The sequence below is a fragment of the Gekko japonicus genome, unplaced genomic scaffold, assembly GCF_001447785.1.
Source record: "Gekko japonicus isolate JY-2015 unplaced genomic scaffold, Gekko_japonicus_V1.1 scaffold1830, whole genome shotgun sequence".
Taxonomy (NCBI): domain Eukaryota; kingdom Metazoa; phylum Chordata; class Lepidosauria; order Squamata; family Gekkonidae; genus Gekko; species Gekko japonicus.
This window is the reverse complement of record NW_015165300.1, coordinates 331,030-350,456: the sequence shown is the minus strand read 5'-3', so window position 1 is coordinate 350,456 and position 19,427 is coordinate 331,030. Positions and strand designations below refer to the sequence as shown.

Genomic DNA, 19,427 nt, shown 5'->3' with positions numbered 1-19,427 from the left:
TGCATGCAGAAAGAAGTTTCCTGCAGTAACCAGTCCGCTCTTTCCTAAAATAGAGCAAGCCCACTCCAAATTCCTCCAGAAAAGAGACTGCTAGTTCCAGCAGTGCAGTTGAAGGGGAAAAACTGGCACCCTTAAGAGAAGAACATAAGAGAAGCCAATGTTGGATCAGGCCAATGGCCCATCCCGTCCAACACTCTGTCACATGGTGGCCAAAAATACCAGGTTCCATCAGGAGGTCCAGCGGTGGGGCCAGGAAGGCACTAGAAGCCCTCCCGCTGTTGCCCCCCCCCCCAAGCACCAAGAATATAGAGCATCCCTTGCCCCAGAGTTCCTTTCTACACCTTGTGGCTAATAGCCACTGATGGACCTCTGCTCCATATGCTTATCTAATTCCCTCTTGAAGCTGTCCATGCTTGTAGCTGCCACCACCTCCTGTGGATTATGAGGCACTCCAAAGGAATCTGTCGAGGATGGGCGAGTGGGCGTCAACTTGGCAAATGGGGTTCAGTGTGGCCAAGTGCAAAGTGATGCACATTGGAGCCAAAAATCCTAACTATAAATACACAGTGGTGGGGTCCGAACTGGCAGAGACTGACCAAGACAGACATCTTGGAGTTGTAGTAGGTAACTCACTGAAAATGTTGAGACAGTGTGCGACTGCAATAAAAAAGCCCAACGCTATACTGGGGATTATTAGGAAGGAAACGGAAAACAAATCAGCCTGTATCTTTCAGAACTCTTGGATGTATGCCATCCGGGCCTGGTGATTTATCAGTTTTTAAATTATCTATCAGTCATAGGACCTCCTCTCTCGTCACCTCAATCTGAGTCAGGACTTTCAACACCCCTCCCGAAATCAGCAGTTCTGGAGTTGGCAAGCACTCCTCATCTTCCACAGTGAAGACAGAGGCAAAAAATGCATTCAGCTTCTCAGCTATTTCCCAATCATCCTTCAGTAATCCTTTTACCCCTTGGTCACCCTGGTTTCCTGCTTCTCATGCATTTGAAGACAGTTTTGTTGGTCTTTATGTTTTTTGCAATATGCTCCTCATATTCTGTTTTTGCCTCCCTGATCACAGACTTGCCTTTTATTTGCCACAGCCTGTGTTCCCTTTCATCAGCCTCACTGAGACTAGCTTTCCACCGCTTAAAGGAATCCTTCTTACTTTTTACAGCTTCCATTACTTTGTTAACCATGCAGGCCTTTTTCTGTACTTATCTGTGCGTTTCCTAACCTGAGGTATATATTTTATCTATTTGATCTGAGCTTCTCGGATTGTTGTTTTAAATAGCGTCCAAGCTTCCCCAGTGGTTTTGAGCCTTTTTACTTTTTCTTGAATAAGCCTTAAATAAACCCTTGAATAAGCCTTAAACTTCCCCAGGGCCATGCTGAGATGCCGCTTCAAAAAGACCAGGTGGGAAGAGCCACTACAGGAACTGTGGACACAAAATTCCTTGTGGCGTCTTGAAGCTCCCATTGGCTACCTGGCCAGGGAATCCAGTGGGCAGCAAGTGGACGCTCCCAAGATCCACAGAGATGGAGGGAGTGGTCCAGTGGAAAGGGCTAGAGGTTGTGTGGTTGTAGCCAAGCTGGCTGTGAGCCACCAACGGTGGGACTTGGCTTGTCCAAATTTGCTCTTGTTACCACTCTAGAAATCGCAGGCTCCACAAGCTGCCTAGGCACTGGACCCACTGCAACCGCACAACTTGCTGCTAGACATCTGGACAGAAGAATGACAGAAGAACTGCCACCAACACCTTAAAGCACCAACGAGCTGTGCCCCAGCTAGGTAACAAGACAGGCCCCCCCAGGACCAGCCGGGCTCCTCCCTCCAAGAAGGTGACTAAGGTCAAAGACAGCACACGCCTGGCACTGCTCACAAGGGAAAACAGGGGAGCTGCGACTGCAGGTGAATATTGCAGTGGAATCTATGACAGGACATGATCCCTGATGGTGATTTTCAGCAGAAGGAGAAAATGATGCAGTAACCCCCAAAGCTGGCACTGAACACTTGATGCCTGCACCCTAAAGGAACATGGGGAGACACCCGATTCCCACTCACTGCATGGACAGTTTTACCTTCACTACTTCGTCCTTGTGTGCCTGGAGGTACTGTAAGCGATCCTGGTACATCTTCTGCTGCTTGTAGCCACGCCAGTGAGCCTGAAGCCAGACAGAGAGAGCGAGAGCAGGTTGGTTTGTGGCTTCCTGCATGACTGTGTACAGCACACAACCCCGTTTAAAGCCATGCCACCACCCAGGCTGCATGGATTCGAGGCCTCCGTTCCCACATTGTGTTTTTGTTTGTGCCCAACCATTCTGCAGCCTGAGAAGTGCCTGGCAGGAAAATGGGGGGTGGGGGTGGGCAAACTAGCAAACGTAGGCAGGGCAAACTCCATCTGCCACAGGAATCCAGGCAATTTCGGAAGTCCTCAGACCCAGAACAAAATTAAGAGTGGCCAGCCCAGAGCCTATCAGATGTTCCTTAGCCAGCTGCCACTAACTAATGAATGGGCAAAAACGAAATCTATGGGCATATGGGCAAGCCCCCAAGCCTACACAGCAAGAGGAGCTTTGCCAGGGATATTCCGCTACTCGCACGCCCAGTGCTGGCCACTTTTCCCTGCCCTTCCTTCTGCAAACTCTTCTCCTCTGGTGGGCTCCCTGGCATACCGAGAACCACGTACGCCAATCCAGCTCTTCGGGATCCAATCCATACCTGGATACACGTGATGGCTGGGACCTGCTTCTTCAAGAAGTGCATCCTGGCATTAAACTCCTGGCGAACGAGGTAGCCACGGCAGCAGGCCTGCAGCTTGGTAATCAGGCTTTCGTTGGCCAGCCAGAGCTGTTCCCGGTTGTACGCAGCCGTGACTGCCGAGATCGAGCTCTGGAATTTGGTTGTCAGAAGAACACCGAGGGGAAAAACACAAGTTCCATGTCAAGCTGAGACGCAAATTCTCTTTCGCAAAACCCGACAGGTCTGTCCTCTTGCCCCCCCAGGCTGGCAGCAGCCGCTAGTCAGAAGCCTTCCAGTTCTCCTTCGCTTCTAAGATTTGCTCTGCTCTCTGCAACACTCAGCACCCAAAGCAACACACTAAAGCTCCCAAGATGTGCCAGTGACGGCAGAATAAAACCCCTGGCCTCTCTCAGGCCACAGGAGGCATCATGGAGACGGGGGATGCCAAGATGCCCAAAGAGGCTGAACTCAAACGGGGTCATCAGTGAACACAGCCAACTCCTTCCTCCCTTCCTCAGCCACGGCTGGAGAGGCAACTGGCCCCCTGGCAGTGCAGAGGGCACCAATGGGGCACCTACCTGGATGTCCTCCCGGGAGAGCTGAGTGTTATTCTGTACAAATCCCTTGGGTTCCTCCCAACTTCCTTCTTTGGTTCGCAGGTTATGGTAGTAATGGTAGCCTCCCTTCACCCAGTGCTTCACCCACTCACTGCTGTTGTTCCCTGGAAGAAGCAGAAGGTGATCCTGACGCTGGAGCTGGCCCATCCTGGACAGCTCCCCTCCATCACATGGAAACAGCCTGGACCAGCACACTTCCAGAAGCAGCAAGACCCCACCCCCACGCCCACCCCCAAGCAACAAAATCGCTGGCTAGCCAAACCAGCGTTGATCTCCTTCTTGGTCTCAGTCCCGCCTCACCTGCCGCCGGTTTTGCCCGTTTGAGTTCTGCCAGCTCCCGTTGGTATGTTTCTGCACATTCCGGAGTCACTCCATACAGTCCAACGTCAGCTGAACGCAGGAAACTGAGGGTCTTTCCGATATCACCCTCGTCCACAGCCTCATTAATGGCCAAAATCCCTAAGGAAACTTGGATGAAAGGCAAGAGAAGCCTTGTTATCCCAGCATGGATAAGCTGAGCGGAGAAACAGGAGAAAAATAAACCTTGGGGATTTTCCGGAGACAGCTGTGTGAGCAACCACTTAAAAACCACAAAACCATCAGTATCACAAATCTGGGAAAACCTACGAACAAATTGTGTCCTCCAGCTTTCCCACCAGTATTTAAATCGCTGATCAGCTCCCTTTGAAGGAACAGCCTTCTGGGCCATTTCAGAATGTTCTCTTAGGGTACCGGTTTTCGATGAGCACAAAGTTCCAGAAAAGAGGAATGGCCGCTTCATCACAGTGAACAACATAAATGATGTGATTGAGACACTGGAATGACACCCAGGCAAGAACTACAGGGAAGACAGATCTGCCTCTTAGCAGTGGCTCCATCTTCAGACCCGGCCCAGCCTCATGGCACCTTCAGCCAGAAGCAGAAATGGACACAGCTACCCAAGCCCCAAGCAGCTGAAATCTGCAAAACAGACTTACACTGTTGTGAATCTTCTGTATCCCTGTTTGATTGATGAATCCCACCTTGAATTTCATCCAACCAGAGGACAGCAGTTTCATCCCGAGTTTCCTGAAAGCAAGACAGAGAAATATTAACTGCCAACACTGAAAGTGATGCAGGGGAAATAATTCATGTACAGGACGAGCAAGACACTCATCTCATTTCCACGTAGCCATGGCTTCCGATATACAGAAGTGACAGAAATACCCTGTTACGGCCAGCAGGTACAGTAGCACTGATGTCCTTCCCAAATCAACCCACCTACAAAGCGGAATAAAAAAGCTGCCCAGCTGGATCAGGCCAGAGGTCCGTCCAGTTCGGACAGGGGCCAACCAGCTGCCCTGGAGGACCCACAAACAGGCCACAGAGGCAGAAGCCTCCAAGTGATACTCGGAGGTTGACTGCCTCTGGATGTGGGGGTTCCCTTTGGTCAGCATGGCCAAATCGTTTTGAGTCATGTCGAATCCCCTTTATGCATGTGTGGCCATTGGCAGAGAACTGCAGAATTTCATTACCTACTGAGTGAAATACTACTTTCTTTTGTCTGTCTTTAATGTACCGCTCATCAATTTCACTGGGTGCCCCCAAATTCTAGTTATTATGGGAGAGGAAGAAAATGCCCTCTCCATCCATTTTCTCCACCCCCCCCACAATGTTATGAACCTCTTATCATGTCCCCCTAGAGCTATCCTCTTATGAACCTCTTATCATGTCCCCCAAGTCAGCATTTTCATCCCGCTATCTACTACAACCAATAAAGATCTCATTCCCTCTCAATTGCTGCCAGTTCAGACCCCGATATATGTAGCTCCTCGTCTCGGAAAGACCACCAGCCCCCCCCCCCCCCCGGGGACCAAGGCTTCCAAGCAACCTAAAACGATCCTTGGCTGCAGTCGGAGCTTTGGCCACTTTCGAAATGCGGCTGAGGAGAGCTAAACAGCAGATGCCTAAAAAAGGCAATTCCATCCCAGTGGCCGTTCCTTGCCCAGGCCGGGCTCCAAGGTCTCCTCCGTCAAAGGGCTCATTGTTCCATCCTGACTCAGCAGATGGAAATCCCTTTGTCCCAATGGAGCTGCGGCACTCCGCTGGGCTCCTCCCCCCACCAAAGGTGCCCAGGACGGTTCCCACAATTCCCCCAACCCAAGTGCTAAACAATCAATTCAGACCTCCAGCCATTTTATTTTAAACCAAATTAGTTTTGCTAAGTGGCACTCTTCCAAGTTTTCCACAAGCACAGCAGTGATGAGAGAGGGAAAAGTCCACTTTTGTACAGACTGGAAGGGAGACAAGGAGAGCCCCACCCACTGAAAGCAGATCCTGGCCCACTCCCCGAGCACAAGTTTCGGCCAGCTTGGGCCACCGATTGGCAGCTGAGGTTCCCTCCCTCCCCCCACAGGCCAGGCAAGGGGCCCAATACATGCCTCATGAATGGCCAGACGCAGGATGGACAGCAGCTTTAGTAAGGCCTCGGCCACACGGGCAGGAAAATGCGGGGGGGGGGGGGAGGCGTGGCTGTTTGCCCCGGAGCAAACTAACGCGTGACTAGGCGATCAGGCGTCGGGTTGAGGTCCCGTCGAGCTCCCGTGGTTAGGGGGAGGTGCCGATCACACGACGCGGCAAAGAAACGGAGCGGCGTGGCAAACGGGGTTGTGTTGTTTTTTTTAAAAAACCTGAAATGTGCGCATGCTCCGTTGGGTGCTTGTGAGCATCCGTGGAGACTTGGGAAAAAACCCACCTTTTTGCGAGGGGATATGGGCGGGCGCCGGAACTACCACCGGAAACGCGATCAGATGCCAGCTCTTGCCCCGCAGTTTCCGGAAACTAGTACCTCCGAGGTACTCGTTTTTTACCCCGCATCTTCGGCGGGAAGCCTCGGGTGCGCCATGGGAGCTCTACGCTTCCCAGATGTGGCGGTGAGATCGCACCCGGAAAATCCGCCTATCTTCCGTCTCTCTAGCGTGCCTAATGCTCCGTGTGACCGGGGCCTAAGTTAACATTCAGTACCCCTAACTAGTACCCACAACAGACCCAGCTTATGGCCAGATAGCAACCACTGCTTTAATAATGGGGAAACCACGCAGTTGTGAGGCTGGCCCTGCAGAGAAATCCTAGTCTCCACCCCCTAGTCTCCACCCCTAGAATGCAACCAATGGGTTCCACTGAACCCTGGTCCCAAGAGCCCCTCTGCAGCTGGCGGAGAGGACAAGTACCAGGAACGATGTAGCCATCCCCTCGCACGCAGCACTCGAGCTCTCATTCAGGCCAACGGTGGGGCAGGAGGGGACCACACAAGGGGCCTGCCATCTCACACGTCACTAGAGTATCACACCTTAAGTCAAGACATCCAAATAGTTCTCTTCCTGCTTCAAGATCAGAACAACCGCCGGGGGGGGGGGGGACTCTCCACGAGGAGGTCAGAAATCTCCAGGACATGAGAGAGAATTATGCTCTGCCGTCGTCTTGTTCTTCTCCTTGGATGGGTACGAGCTTCTCCCACTTGTGCTTCTCTTCTGTCAGTAGAAAAGTGCCTAAGGGGGTCCTCTGGAACCGGTGCGGCCTACAACAGGCACTCTGGAATGGGTGGCAACAGACCGCCTGCCTTTGGAGCCAAAGACTCCGATTCTTTCGCTTTTGACTGGTCCACAGATTGCTTCTCTCTAAGTTCAGGCTTGTGCTTAGCTTTTTCGATAGGCAGTTTCACTGACTCCATGCGGAGCATCGCTTGGGGACTTCTGACACCAATAATGGGGTCAGCTCCAAGCTCAGAACTGACAGAAATGTGGACACTCGGGACAGCCTCTCCGTTCTTGGCGAGGGTGTGGCAACCGGTGCTCGGGGGGACCCCACCAGGCGTCTCTCCCACAGGGCCGCCCTCTGATGGGACGCCCCGTCATTTCTTGTCTGGGGTGTACATTGTTTGTGAACAGGGCACCCAGAAGTATGCCCACTCCCAGGCACGGCAGACACAGGGAACGGTCACTGACCTGAGCCGCCAACCCCACTCAATCCCGCCTTCCATCTATGCATTCCTTGAAGAGCACTTTTTAGGCCACGACTGACAGTAGAAAATTGTGATTTTAAAAAATCCTCTGGAGGCTCAAAGCCAGAGGACAGTACGAGTCACTCTTGTGCAAACTATTGTGCGTTTTAAGAGGACGATGTACAACTTGCCTCCTTGGTGGCAGAAATGAAACTGAGGATGAGCCCTTGCCCCTTTATACCCAGTGCTGGAAAGTGCGGCCGGGGGGGGGGGAATCTGAGGGAGGCAGGAGAGCCGCTCGCGCTGGGAGTCAACTCAGCGGCTGGCCTGCACGGGCCAAGTTACCTGCACGGCTGCCATGAAGACCTGCCGGTTTTACCCTCTTCTCCATGGGAGGGGGGCTTAAAGACAGGGGATAAGTTAGCAGTCTACCTTCCCGGGGCTGTGCTGCCAGACGAGGCGTCTCTTCCCTAAATTCCCCTTCCCCAATGCCACTCAGATACCTGAGCCAAAACCAGAAAGTTCTGCCTACAGCTTGCGATTGGGCCATGAAACCCAAGAGAAAGACAAGCCTAATGCTCCACTGGAAGTTAAGCCAATGGGGAGCAGGCTGACAGGTATGATCAGATAAACGATAATAGGGACTCCCCGAACCCATGTTCTTGACCATCCATGGCGGAGCGTGGAGGACAGCTCCTACCTGAAATAAAGTCTTCTTAGAAGGCCAGGACAGTTGTAGCTGGGGGTTACGTGGAATGCTTTTTAGTTCTGTCCTCTCCCCCCAAAGGCATGAACGTAGCCTCTTTTGGCTCCCAAATCAGATCTATTCATACACCCAAACCCCTTTAGTTAATGTTTCTGTTCTCAAATTAAATTGTTCATTTTGACTCTGAAAGATTTGATCCTTTTTTTGCTTTGAACTTCCAGTGCACCCTAAACATCTCCTCTTTGAGCTACGATGGAAGGCAGGGGCAGGATTAGTGTCCCCCGTCAAAACTCTTTGAGGCACAATCAACTAATTCCTTCATAGGTGGTGTCCACACCCCCGTTCTCCCCAAGCCTTTGGGGCTTCCCAGCTCCTTTTACCCTCCCCCCTTGACTTGAGTTCAGACCCACCTGCAGGCCACTACAGGGCAAATCACGGCTCAAGGGAGGGAAGGCTGGATCTAAATGAAGAGGTGAGCGAAAGGGTTAACCCCTCACCTCACACCAACCAGGCCCCAGCCCTGATTTAAGGGCCCCGGCAGCTCCCTTTCATTAATTTGTTTTACAGCAGGGAACAAAAGCATCCCTAGAATGACTTCTGTTATGTAGAAAGTGTGGCTCTTCAAACAAAGCCAACCCACTTTTTAAAAAATTGGCTAGAAAAGGCAAAATGTCCACTGAACAGCTTTCCAAGTAAGGTAGGTGAGTATGCCCTAGAGGCAAACAAATGGATCTCTAAACATTCCCGAGATTTCCCCGTTTTTATTGTACAAAACAGGACAATGATCTTCTGGTCAGAACTCTTAGGAGCTGCCAACATTGCAGACCTCGTGCAGTTCCTCTCCCCCACCCCCCCGGCCTTACTATTCTACCCCCTCGCCAAGTGCTGCACCTGAAGAGCAGCCCCGGAGCCACCCGGCCAGGCGCCCTGGGCACAGGGGTTACCATGGAAGCACGCCCCGCTTCCCCTGGAGGGCCTCTTGCTCTTTCTGCCCCTGGGTTTTCCAACTGAGATGGGCCACTAAGCTTGCCAGACCTGACAAGACAGCCTCCACTTCCAGGCACTGCAGCGTCTTTCAGCTCCAGCCAAGGTCAACCAAGATTGCTGCAACCGCCCAACTCACCTGCGCCTTCTCCCTCTTGGCGCGAAGCAGCACATCTTGGTAATGCTGTGCAACTTTGGGGATCACCCCCTCCAGTTTTGCAGCAGGGATCTGCAGCGCTTGCAGTGTTTTCTGAGCATCCCCCTCATCCAAAGCCTCATTGATGAGTCCAATTGCTAAAATTCCTGGAACAAACAAGACAAAGAACTGCACCGAGTTAGCAAACGACAAAGAAATCCAGCTTTCCAAAAAGCAGAGCTGGTCCCACGGAAGAAAGATACCACAGCTCCACAGCAACTCCTGCTTGGCTTACAAAGGGCCGGTAATACAACACGAGGCCACTGAGAACCTCCAGGAATTTCTTCACAGGCACATTATTGTCAGAAAAACGAGAGAACTGGGAAGCTCATCCTGCCACACAGCTGGGCAGGCCATGGCTGGCGGCGGCTGGGAAGGTCCAAAAATCAATTTACAGAAATCCTGCCCATCATGAGGCTACCTTCCTCCACTGATGGAGAATTTATGCTGTGGCTACGTTTGTTAGCCTTTAAGCTGCCACAGGCTCCTGTTTGTTTTTGCTGCAACAGACTAACCCTGCCAGAGAGATGAACCTTTCTGGAAAAGGTTGAAGGAAAGGCGTTCTAACCAGGAGCCTCCCAAGTTACTGAGACATGAAGGTTCCTGAACTGAGCCAAAGATAGACAAAAGACGCTCCATTCCGCACTGCCGACCTTCTGGAGAGTGCCCAGCCACATCTCCAATGATGGGGAATGCAGGACAGCCTACAAGTTCTCATGGGAAGAAGAAAGCTCGATCAAGGCCAGCCCCAGGCCTTCTGGGCCACGCAGATGCCTCCGCCGCTCTACAAGGCCAAGTGCGGGCCAACGAAGCACCAGCCAACCCAGAGCTTGGGGCAACAAAGTGAAATGAAAGAGCCCCCAAGAATGGCTCTACAACTCATGGTCACTCACGGATAACATAGAAGGGAAACTAATCAACTCCCCTCAAGACATCAGAGCTGGCAAGGGGAGAGCACGATAAGTGGCTGCCAGCCAGCCCCTGCCATGGGCGGGCCAGGTAATCAGGCCTTGGGACCTCCCAGGTGGCCCTCGCATCCCTCCCAGCGCTTTACCATCGAAGAGCTTAAGAGCCCCCCCCCACTAGCCGCTGGGCCGCAAAGTAGGAAACAGAGCCCCAGGCCCCCGTCTTCCTTTACCACCTAGGAGGGCGACTTACTCTCATGTTCTTCGTGCACCACAACGTTCACACGATCGACACATGACTGGATGTCATTCCACGTGATGAACGGGGTCCCTTCATCCCGCACCTGAGCTTTCAGCTTCAGTAGGTCATCGATATACCTGCACGTCCAAGAGACGAGAAAGAGAAAGTATGCCAAAGCGCTTCCGGAAACAGCACCAGGCAAACAGCCCACCAAGGGCAAAAGGCCAGCCACACTGGCCCAGACCACGTGAACACGAGCAGCATTAACCAGGGCAGAAAGGGCAGAAGTGCAGCAAGACTCGTGGCTTGGAAGCCCAGCTGGGCTCGAGCGTCTCTCTGGACCCAGCTCCCACGGCCTCATGCAGTAAGCTCAGCGCTGAAGGCCCAGGGCGCCCCCCCTCCCCCACAGCGGGCAAGCCTGCCCTGAGCTCCCCTCTCCAGCCCCTTTCCCCATGCAAACTGGCCCCTGCCGTGTCTGCACGGGATCCAGCCCTTCAGCAGGCACTGACCTCTGCGAATTTTCATCCTCAACGTTTGTCAGGCCGGTCACAGGGCTGCTCAGCTGCTTCCATACCAGGCTCACGTCCCCGGACTCCAGGGCTCGGTTGATCAGGGCCACCGAAGACAGCATCTCCACGGCAACGGACAGCTCCGGGTGCGTGAGGTTACCCTGCATAACGAAAGGACTGTGAGGACCACTCCTGCCATCGCACAAGGTGAGCTTAACGGAGTGGGGAATTGGGGGGGGGGGGAGAGAAGCCGTGTTGCTGAAGCGGGTAACAAAGAAAGGGTGCCCGGGGATACAGCTGCAGTCACAGACCTCACTCGAGAATACCAAGAAGAACCAAACAGGGTTATGTGTACCTCTTCAGAGTCTTGCTCAAGGCAGCTCACAATCAAAACCACATCACAGTGTTAAAAACAAGCCTTTGCTAGCAAGCCACTGGTCACACGCAGCATAACAACCATCCATAAAACAGGTGCAAAGCATTTAAAAAGTAATAAGATCAACCCCCTAATTCAGAGCCTGGGTAAAAATAGGTGTTTTGACCTGGCATCTAAAAGAAAACAAGGGCCCAGGTGAGCTTCAAGGGGTAGGGGGTTCAAAAGGCAAGGTGCGCCACCACAGTCCATCTCCTGCCTCTAGTCACCATCCGCCTTACCTCTGAAGGAGAGGGCACAGAGGGCAGAGCTTGAGGGGCAGATCTAAAATGGCAGTATTTCTGAAATCCTAGTCCTATTACTGTGCTTTTTAGATGTATCATCCTATTGATTACATTGACTGACCCTGAATAATCTGCCTTGAGCCTCAATGAGACAGGGGGCAAAAAAATAACACAAAACAAAACTGCAGGGATGCCTGGAGACCTGGGCTCCACCCTCAGACCCTGTGCCATCGATTCCCTCCGTTCTGTGTGCAACGCTGTGGGCTTCCCGAGGAAAATACAATCCACTGACAACCTTCCAGAAAACAGTGTTGAGTCTCTGGCAACACTACAGCTAACCTTGCTCCCAAGCTCTGCTGTTTTGTCCTCACCCACAACTGCTTCAGATTTACACCTGATCTTAGCCCTCCCACTCTCTACACTGGACAAACAGGCCAGTCCCTACACAAAAGGATAAATGCATACAAATCTGACATTAAAAAACAGAGTACTCCGAAACCAGCTGGAGAACATTTTAATCTTCCAGGACATTCTACTGCTGACCTAAGACTGCAGTTCTGCTACAGGAAGGTTCAAAGGGAGATCACAACATGAGTCTGCCAAACTAGAATTCATTGATAAGTTCAGGACAATGGACTCCTCGGGGATGAACAGGGATACGGGATCCTCGCCTCACTACAGGTACTGATTTTCAGTATTTCCCCCACCCCCGTGCATATCCCCTTGCCCTAAAATCCACCTGGATCTGCATTCTGCGCACTGTGCCTCTGCATCCTGACTCCTGGGTGGCGGCCCTCCCGCCTTCGGGCTGATGAATCTTCCTTCGTATTTGCATCTGACAAAGTGAGCTTTGACTCACAGTAATGTATCAACACTCTGGAAAGTGTTGGTGGTCTCCAAGATGCCACTAGACTCGGATCACAGGAAAGACCGCTTCTAAAGTATTTCCACAGAGAGAGAACAAAAGACTCTCTCTGTTCCTGAACTGTTTCTTCAGTGAATATTACAGAAAAATTCCACAACCAAGGCAGGAAATCCCAACGGTGCACAACCTCCACACAAAGAAACCAATGATAAACTTTTTCATTTATTTGCCATTCAGTAAAGGTAAAGGTAAAGGTAAAGGTTTCCTTGCTCGAAAGCCAGTCGAGTCCGACTCTAGGGTGAATCTCCGTTTCAAAGCCGAAGAGCCAGCGCTGTCCGAAGACGTTTCCATGGTCATGTGGCCGGCATGACTAAACACCAAGGCGCACGGAACGCTGTTACCTTCCCACCGAAGTGGTACCTATTTATCTACTTGCCATTTCTTGCTTTCGAACTGCTAGGTTGGCAGGAGCTGGAACTAAAGACAGGAGCTCACTCCATCATGCGGCATCATGCATAACCACGAGCCCATCTGTTCTCTTCCATGATCTAAGGCTACAAGTAGCTTTCTGAGTACCAGAGGCTGCAGATAAAACAGAGGCAAGTCCTCTCCTGCATTCCCCATCTGAGAGCTTTGCTGAGCTGGAAGCAGAGGCTAGACTAGCACTGGACAAGTTCAGTGCTGCCTTCCCCACCTCTGCCAAGCCCCGGTTAAGCCACAGAAGTGCAGAGAAACAGAGAAGCCAACAGAACAGCTGGGGGATGTGCGCACACTTGGTAAGGACCTCCCTTCCTCCCATGGGTCCAATGCCACGCATAACCAATCTCGGCCCCAGCTCCTTGGCATGGGCACTTTGACACCCCCGATGTCCACAAAACGCGCTCTGGGCATGCCTGAAGATCCCCCCCCCCCCCCCCCCCGGACTCACGCTAGGGCTCTGCTGCTGCAGGGTGGCCAGCTCCTTCTGGTACAGCTCAGCAGCAAAAGGATAGACGGGGGGAAGCTGGGCCTCCGGGTTCATCAGCTCCACCGCCGTCTTCTCGGCATCACCGTTCCGGATTGCCACGTTGATTCGTCCGACAGCTGCCAACCCTGGGAACAAGAGGAACACAGGGGAAAAGCGCGCTGGGAGAAGACTCCTTTTCCACAGGCAGGTCTAAGGAACTGACGGACGATTTCCTCCCTTCCGCCACATTTTTATCCTGCCCTTAAGGCGGCTTTTCCCTCCTCCAATTAATCTTCACAACAGCCCTGTGAGACAAATCAGGCCAAGATGTTGCCTGTCTCAAGCAGACATCCCCTGTAGATTACTCTGTTGTTGCCAGGCAGATTTCCTGTATTGATGGCCTGTTGCTTTCTCATACTGCAAGCTGCTCTGAGTCCACACGCAACGGAAAAAAGAAGGGGAGAGCATCCAAACAGACACAGACGAGCGGCTCTTTTTACGGCAGCAGGAGCAGGAGCCAGGCCTACTTGCCCTCTCTGCTTCAGAAGGGACACGAACAGAACAAAGGCTGCTGGTTCCTCCTTTGGGGGGAGGAAAGCCACGCAGGCAGGCCCTTCTCAGGTTCCCAGCCAGGACTGAGGCGCAGAAGAGATTCTAGCGTGTCGGTCGTGAGGAGTACACAGCAACCCCCACCGTTCGGGCCAAGGAAAAGACTTACTGTGCTGGTACTGCTGGGCCACACTGTTAGCCACGTCCACCCCAGCCTGCAAGTCCTCCTTCTGCAGGGGCCCACCTCCACCAACCTGAGGTGGAGAGAGAACGATTGCCACCCTTTATTTACTGCCTTCCTTCCTTCCTTCCTTCCCAACGAGCCCCAAAAGCAGCTTACCTGCCCCCCCACACACACACACTGCCGCTCCTCCTCCTCCAAGCCTGTGGGGCTGGCTAGGCTAAGCGCGTGTGACTGGCTCAAGGTCACCCAGCGAGCTTCTACGGCTGAGTGGGGATTCGAACCTGGGTCTGCCAGATCCCATTCCGACATTCTAACCTCTACCCCACACTGGCTTGCTCTTGCTCTCTCCCTATCTCATCTTCCTTACAAACAGCCACATGGCTTCAGCCAAGCTGTACCAGGTATACTTGCTGCACATGCCGCGACCCTAACCACAAATGTGGGCCAACCGCCGCACCTGAAGGCAGAAGCCACGGGAAGAACTGCACTGACGCCTTTGCTAAGCAGTAGAAGCTGAGAGCACAGACCTGCGTTCCCACTCGCACTGTCACACTCCCTGCACTGCAGGTCACACTGAGCACCGGGCATTTCCTGCTGTGCAACAGCGAGGTAGTTCCAGAGAGCAAAGGAGCCCTGCGAGGCCCACGGAGGGCAACCCCCCGCTTCCCCATACCTCCTGCTTCTGCTGCTTGTCTCTCAGGAGCTGCTTCAAGTACCAGTCCCTGTTCTCGGGCCGCAGTCCCCGGAGCCCAAGGGCCAGTACTGACAGCGCTTCATACAGAACTGCTGCGTCTTCTTGCTCCAGCGCCAGGTCGATCCTGGATAAGGCTGAGGATGCTGGGGAGAGAAAGGGAAGAGAAGAACGAGGCTGCCCGCCCTTGCCCTACCGGCTTCCAGTCCCTTCCCATCCCTCCATCACTGAGAGATGGAGTGTTTTAGAGGCAGGCCCGCAGGAAGCCTCAGGAATTTATCAGGAGCACATCAGAAGGCGCCAGGAGTCAGGGGCAGGGTCACAGTCTTCAAGCAGCCTCCTGTGGCTCATTACCAGCCAAATCTCTCTCTCTGATTCAGCCCAACACCCCTGAAGTCAACAGAGCAGAAGATGTGGGAACAGAGGTGGGCAAACGGGCAAGCGAGAAAGAGAATATCCCACCTGCTGGATAAAAAAGCCGCCGGGAGAGGAGGCGGCACCCTAACTCCCCAAACTTACTGTTGACTTTGTTGACATTGCCCTGGATCTCTGCTTGAGTCAGCAGCTCTTCATACACATCCCGTTCTCTTTCCACGTCCTCAGTGGCAATCTGAGGGCAGAATGCATTGCTTTAAAGGACACCCGCTGGAGGCAAAGCCTTCCACCACTGAGGGCACGGTGAGCTCACGCTACGGGACTAGACCGCCAGGGCCATTTCTTCCTCACCCACCTAAGCCAGACGCCGCCTAGAGACCCAGCAGCAGAATCATTTCAGTGACAGGAGGACCCTTGTGAGGATCGCCACCAGCACCGGCTGATCCGCAAGGGGTGAGAGAAACGTGGCGCCACCCCCTAGGGAAGACCAGCACATGCCCACCAGGATTCTGACTTTGCCTGCAAAGGGTTAGGCTCCCCCACCCACCCACCCCCGGCTCCGCAAAGTGGGGTGGGGAGCTGTGGGTAAAAGTTATACATCCTGCAAAGCTGAGGAATGGGTCACTTCTCACAGCCCAGCATCTTTATGCCACTTAACCCAACAACACATCCCGCTGGCACCACAGAAACAGCTGTGCTGGTCAAGCAGAGCTGCATGTCAGAGGCAAAAGCTGCACAGGCCCCCACCAGGCTACACGGGTGCCGAACTGGCACGGAGACAAGAACTCAGCTTGCCCTCCACAGCTTGCCTCCCCAGTTCACCAGAAAGGTCAGACACAGACACGGCACCAGAGACGGGAACGAGGGCCCAAACCCCCATCATAAACTCCCCCCCCCCCCGTTCAGACAAGGGCAGAACCCGTACCCGGTTCCGAGCACTTTCCGCCTTGGCTTGCTTTGCCTGGTACAGTGTTCCCTGATACACTGGGGCCAGGGGCTCCTCCAGATTCACCAACATGGCATTGGGGTTCTTCATGGCTGCAAAGGTTTCGGCAGGAATCTGACGGTCTACGGCATCGTTAATGGCAATCACCGCTGCGTGCACTGGAAGGAACAAAGGCCACGGCTCCCCATCAGCTCCAACCCAGAAAGCCCCGAGAAAGGGCCAGCTGCCAGAGCACACACACACACACAGAGTCAAGGCCTGCCCCAGCCCGCCAGGCACATGGGCCCTGCCCCCTGAGTGAGAAGAGGAGACGGGTGGAGTCTTCCTCCTGAAGGCCCAGCTGTGCAACGGGGGCAACGGACTCAGTCAAGGCAAGACGAGAGGCTTGCTGCCATTATTACACACAGGCAGACCTCTCTTGATGCTCCATTAAGACCCCGCCGTTTGCTATCTGACTTGGCAGTTTCAAAGAGCCAGCCCACCAGAAAGAATGATGAAACCCATTTCCTCTTACGTGCGGCTTCATCCACAGAGAGCTCGTTGGCCAGAATCCCACCAATCTTGCCAAAGGCCGGCATCTGAATCCCGTACTTCTCCAGCTCACTCCTCATGTTACTGATCTCCTCCTCTGGAAACACAACGGGAGAGGAGCTCAGAAGGCCACTCGCGGGCTCGGGCGGCATTGGCTCCCCCAGACCTCTAGCGGGGCGAGGCCCGTTCTTGAAGCACCATTTCTTAAAAGCCATGCCGGGCAGGTCACAAAGACAGCAGCGGCCCTGTCCAAAAAACGTGGAGATGCCTCCTCCACGGGCCTCCCTCCTCCAAAGCAGACAAAGAGAACAGAAGGAACATGTTTTCCCTCACCTGTGAAGTCCACTTTGCCATACAAGTCTTGGATCTGCGGGGCCAGTCCCAACTTGAACAGGTACAAACTGAGAAAAGATGGGGGCAAGAGTCAGACAAACTCAGAGCCCTTCCAAGTGAGACAAAAACCATCTCCGTGTGTGTAAACACTCACCCACGTTGAAAACTGTCACCTCCCCCCACCTTCTGAGGCCAGAGCCCCATTTCCTTGGGCGGAGGCTCAAGCAGACAGCCCTTCACGGGCTACAGCCACCTTCATCAGGGCAAGCAGAGGGCAACTTTGTACATACCTGAGTGCATGGATGCAGTAGATGCAGCGCGGCATGTTCTTCCTGTCATAGATGTCGGTCGTTTCTGGATAAAATATCTAAAGTAGAAAAAGCACACCAATTATCCACTGGACCTTGGCAGGCCAAATTAATTGCTCCAATACTGCGAACTCCCCCCCACCCCCGAGTAGAAATTCAGACATTCACAGTACCCCCAAGGGAGCCCAAAGGAGAAAGAAAAGCCTGTGCCACAAAGTGGAGAGAAGGGCCTGGCACGGTTATTTGGACACCCTACGGGAAGCCCAAGGGCCCTGGCTGGGTACTCCTCAAAACTCCACTCAACTGCACTTGTCACTGAAGTAGAGGAACGTCCACAGTTTCAAAGCACTCATGCAGCACAAGCCCCTTGGTCTTTAACTAGCACAGAAAACATGGATATATATATCTTCTTCTAAATGCAGAGACAAATGTGCTAAAGAAAAAACAAGCTCTCTAGCAGGGATTATCTAGTCTTATGCCCCACCCCCCCCGGAGGGGGGGACCCAATGCAAGGAGCCCCTCTGTTCAGCCATCAAGCAGAAGTTACCTTGGGAAGGCCAATTTCAGCCATTGCATTCAGCCACTGAATCACATTATCTGTATGCCGGAAGTGGAGACCTGTGGCCTGAAACACAGAAGGAGAAGGGGGGGTGGGGTGATGACCCATGAAGAGGCAGACGGCAGGCCAGGCCAGGCCAGGCTGCAGGCCTGAAGGCGGCGGGCGTGACAGTGGGGAAAGGTCTTCATTCAGAAACCGAGGGAAAGGAGGAGAGGTACTTTGTCAGAGGATCTATACCCAAGCCGGACAGAAGGGGTCTCCACACAAGAAAGCAGTCCAACGGGACGATCCCTTAGAAGGCACTCTGCAGCCTCCTATTTCAGAAAGGCTTCCTCCGATCCATTAGCACAAGTGTCATTATCGACTATAATCATATTACGGAATTTAACAAGGACTTAGCCGACAGGCTATTCTGGAGAAAGGCTCTGGGTATCGATTTTTTGTAAATAACTTGAATGCCACAGCTGGGACCAGAACCCCCCTCGCCCTCACCCGGTCGCCTGACTTGTTCTGCAGCCACAGCCTCCCTTTGCTTGCACCTCTGGCATCTTCACTCTCAGAGCGAGAAATGCTCACCTTATATCGGGTCTGTTCCCGGTCATAGATCTTCTTGAGAGACACCACTTTGGGGGAGGAAAAGTTCCCGAGTTTGGCCAGGTAGACCCCGTTCCTCAGCCCCTCCTCCAGCTCCGTCGTGGGAGGCAGTTCTTCGTTAAGGCAGGCCTCCATCCACCTGAAGACAGAGGGGGAGATGTCGGGACAAGCTCACACGCGGCATCTCCTCAGGAATCAAACTCCTCGCTCCTGGGTCAGCCCTCTCCGTAAGCTCCTGAGAAGGAAGACAGGCTTGCCCCCACCCCCAGTCCTCCTCACTGGAAGCTTATATTGCTGCAGGATCCTTGCATAGTTTTATATCCTGCAGACTCTCGACCTAGTGGCTTCCAAATCAAATACAAAGTGATACTAAAACCATGCAACCACAATAAAAACACTTAAGAGCGTGACGATGGCAAAGGTCAGAGAGAAAACCCTAGGCACCCCAGAACGCAACCAACCAAAAAGCCAAAGGAAATGTGCCCAGTCTTCACCGGGTGCCTGAAACTACACAGGAAAATTATAGTGGGGAGCAGTGTTCCCTCTAAGGTGAGTTAGTGTGAGCTAGCTCACAGTTTTTTATCCTCCAGCTCACAACTTTAATGCCCGCAGCTCACAAAGTAGACTTTTTGCTCACGAGACTCCACCGCTGAGAGGGAGCCCTGGTGGGGAGGGAGCCACAGAGCCAAGATGCCCCACAAGGCCCGGCCCCCTTGTGACCATCCATCTCACCTCTCAGGGTGGAGGCGGGCAGGGCAGGGCAGAGCCTCTGTGGGTGATCTGAACGGACGAGGAGGTTCATGCTGGGGAGCAGCCGAGGGGGCCCTGGCCCCAGACCACACTCGGGGCTTCAGAGCACTGAGAACTGCGCCCAGAACTGGAGAGCCAGACACTCTTCCAAATTCATTCAATATCTACTCAGTCGCAAGACTAGGGGCCCCCTACCCCCCCCCCGGGAAGCCAACAACCACAAAAAGAGGGGGGGGGGGGATACTTATATGGCACACCAAG

At 53.3% G+C, this 19,427-nt stretch overlaps 1 protein-coding gene across 1 annotated transcript in view; it reads right to left on the bottom strand.

Moving 5' to 3' along the window:
• Nucleotides 1-19,427, bottom strand: part of IQGAP1 (IQ motif containing GTPase activating protein 1) — a 72,865-nt gene that overhangs the window by 29,471 nt on the left and 23,967 nt on the right. Inside the window, exons 3-20 of the mRNA XM_015410398.1 lie at nucleotides 18,399-18,555; nucleotides 17,811-17,888; nucleotides 17,246-17,322; nucleotides 16,956-17,023; nucleotides 16,606-16,719; nucleotides 16,071-16,249; nucleotides 15,290-15,380; nucleotides 14,753-14,916; nucleotides 14,065-14,149; nucleotides 13,329-13,492; nucleotides 10,879-11,039; nucleotides 10,382-10,506; nucleotides 9,167-9,330; nucleotides 4,336-4,426; nucleotides 3,659-3,826; nucleotides 3,320-3,462; nucleotides 2,721-2,891; nucleotides 2,081-2,164 (exon numbers count right to left, since the gene is read on the bottom strand). Of these exons, the coding sequence (XP_015265884.1) occupies nucleotides 2,081-2,164; nucleotides 2,721-2,891; nucleotides 3,320-3,462; nucleotides 3,659-3,826; nucleotides 4,336-4,426; nucleotides 9,167-9,330; nucleotides 10,382-10,506; nucleotides 10,879-11,039; nucleotides 13,329-13,492; nucleotides 14,065-14,149; nucleotides 14,753-14,916; nucleotides 15,290-15,380; nucleotides 16,071-16,249; nucleotides 16,606-16,719; nucleotides 16,956-17,023; nucleotides 17,246-17,322; nucleotides 17,811-17,888; nucleotides 18,399-18,555 (2,284 nt within the window). The remainder of the gene's footprint in view (nucleotides 1-2,080; nucleotides 2,165-2,720; nucleotides 2,892-3,319; nucleotides 3,463-3,658; nucleotides 3,827-4,335; nucleotides 4,427-9,166; nucleotides 9,331-10,381; nucleotides 10,507-10,878; nucleotides 11,040-13,328; nucleotides 13,493-14,064; nucleotides 14,150-14,752; nucleotides 14,917-15,289; nucleotides 15,381-16,070; nucleotides 16,250-16,605; nucleotides 16,720-16,955; nucleotides 17,024-17,245; nucleotides 17,323-17,810; nucleotides 17,889-18,398; nucleotides 18,556-19,427) is intronic.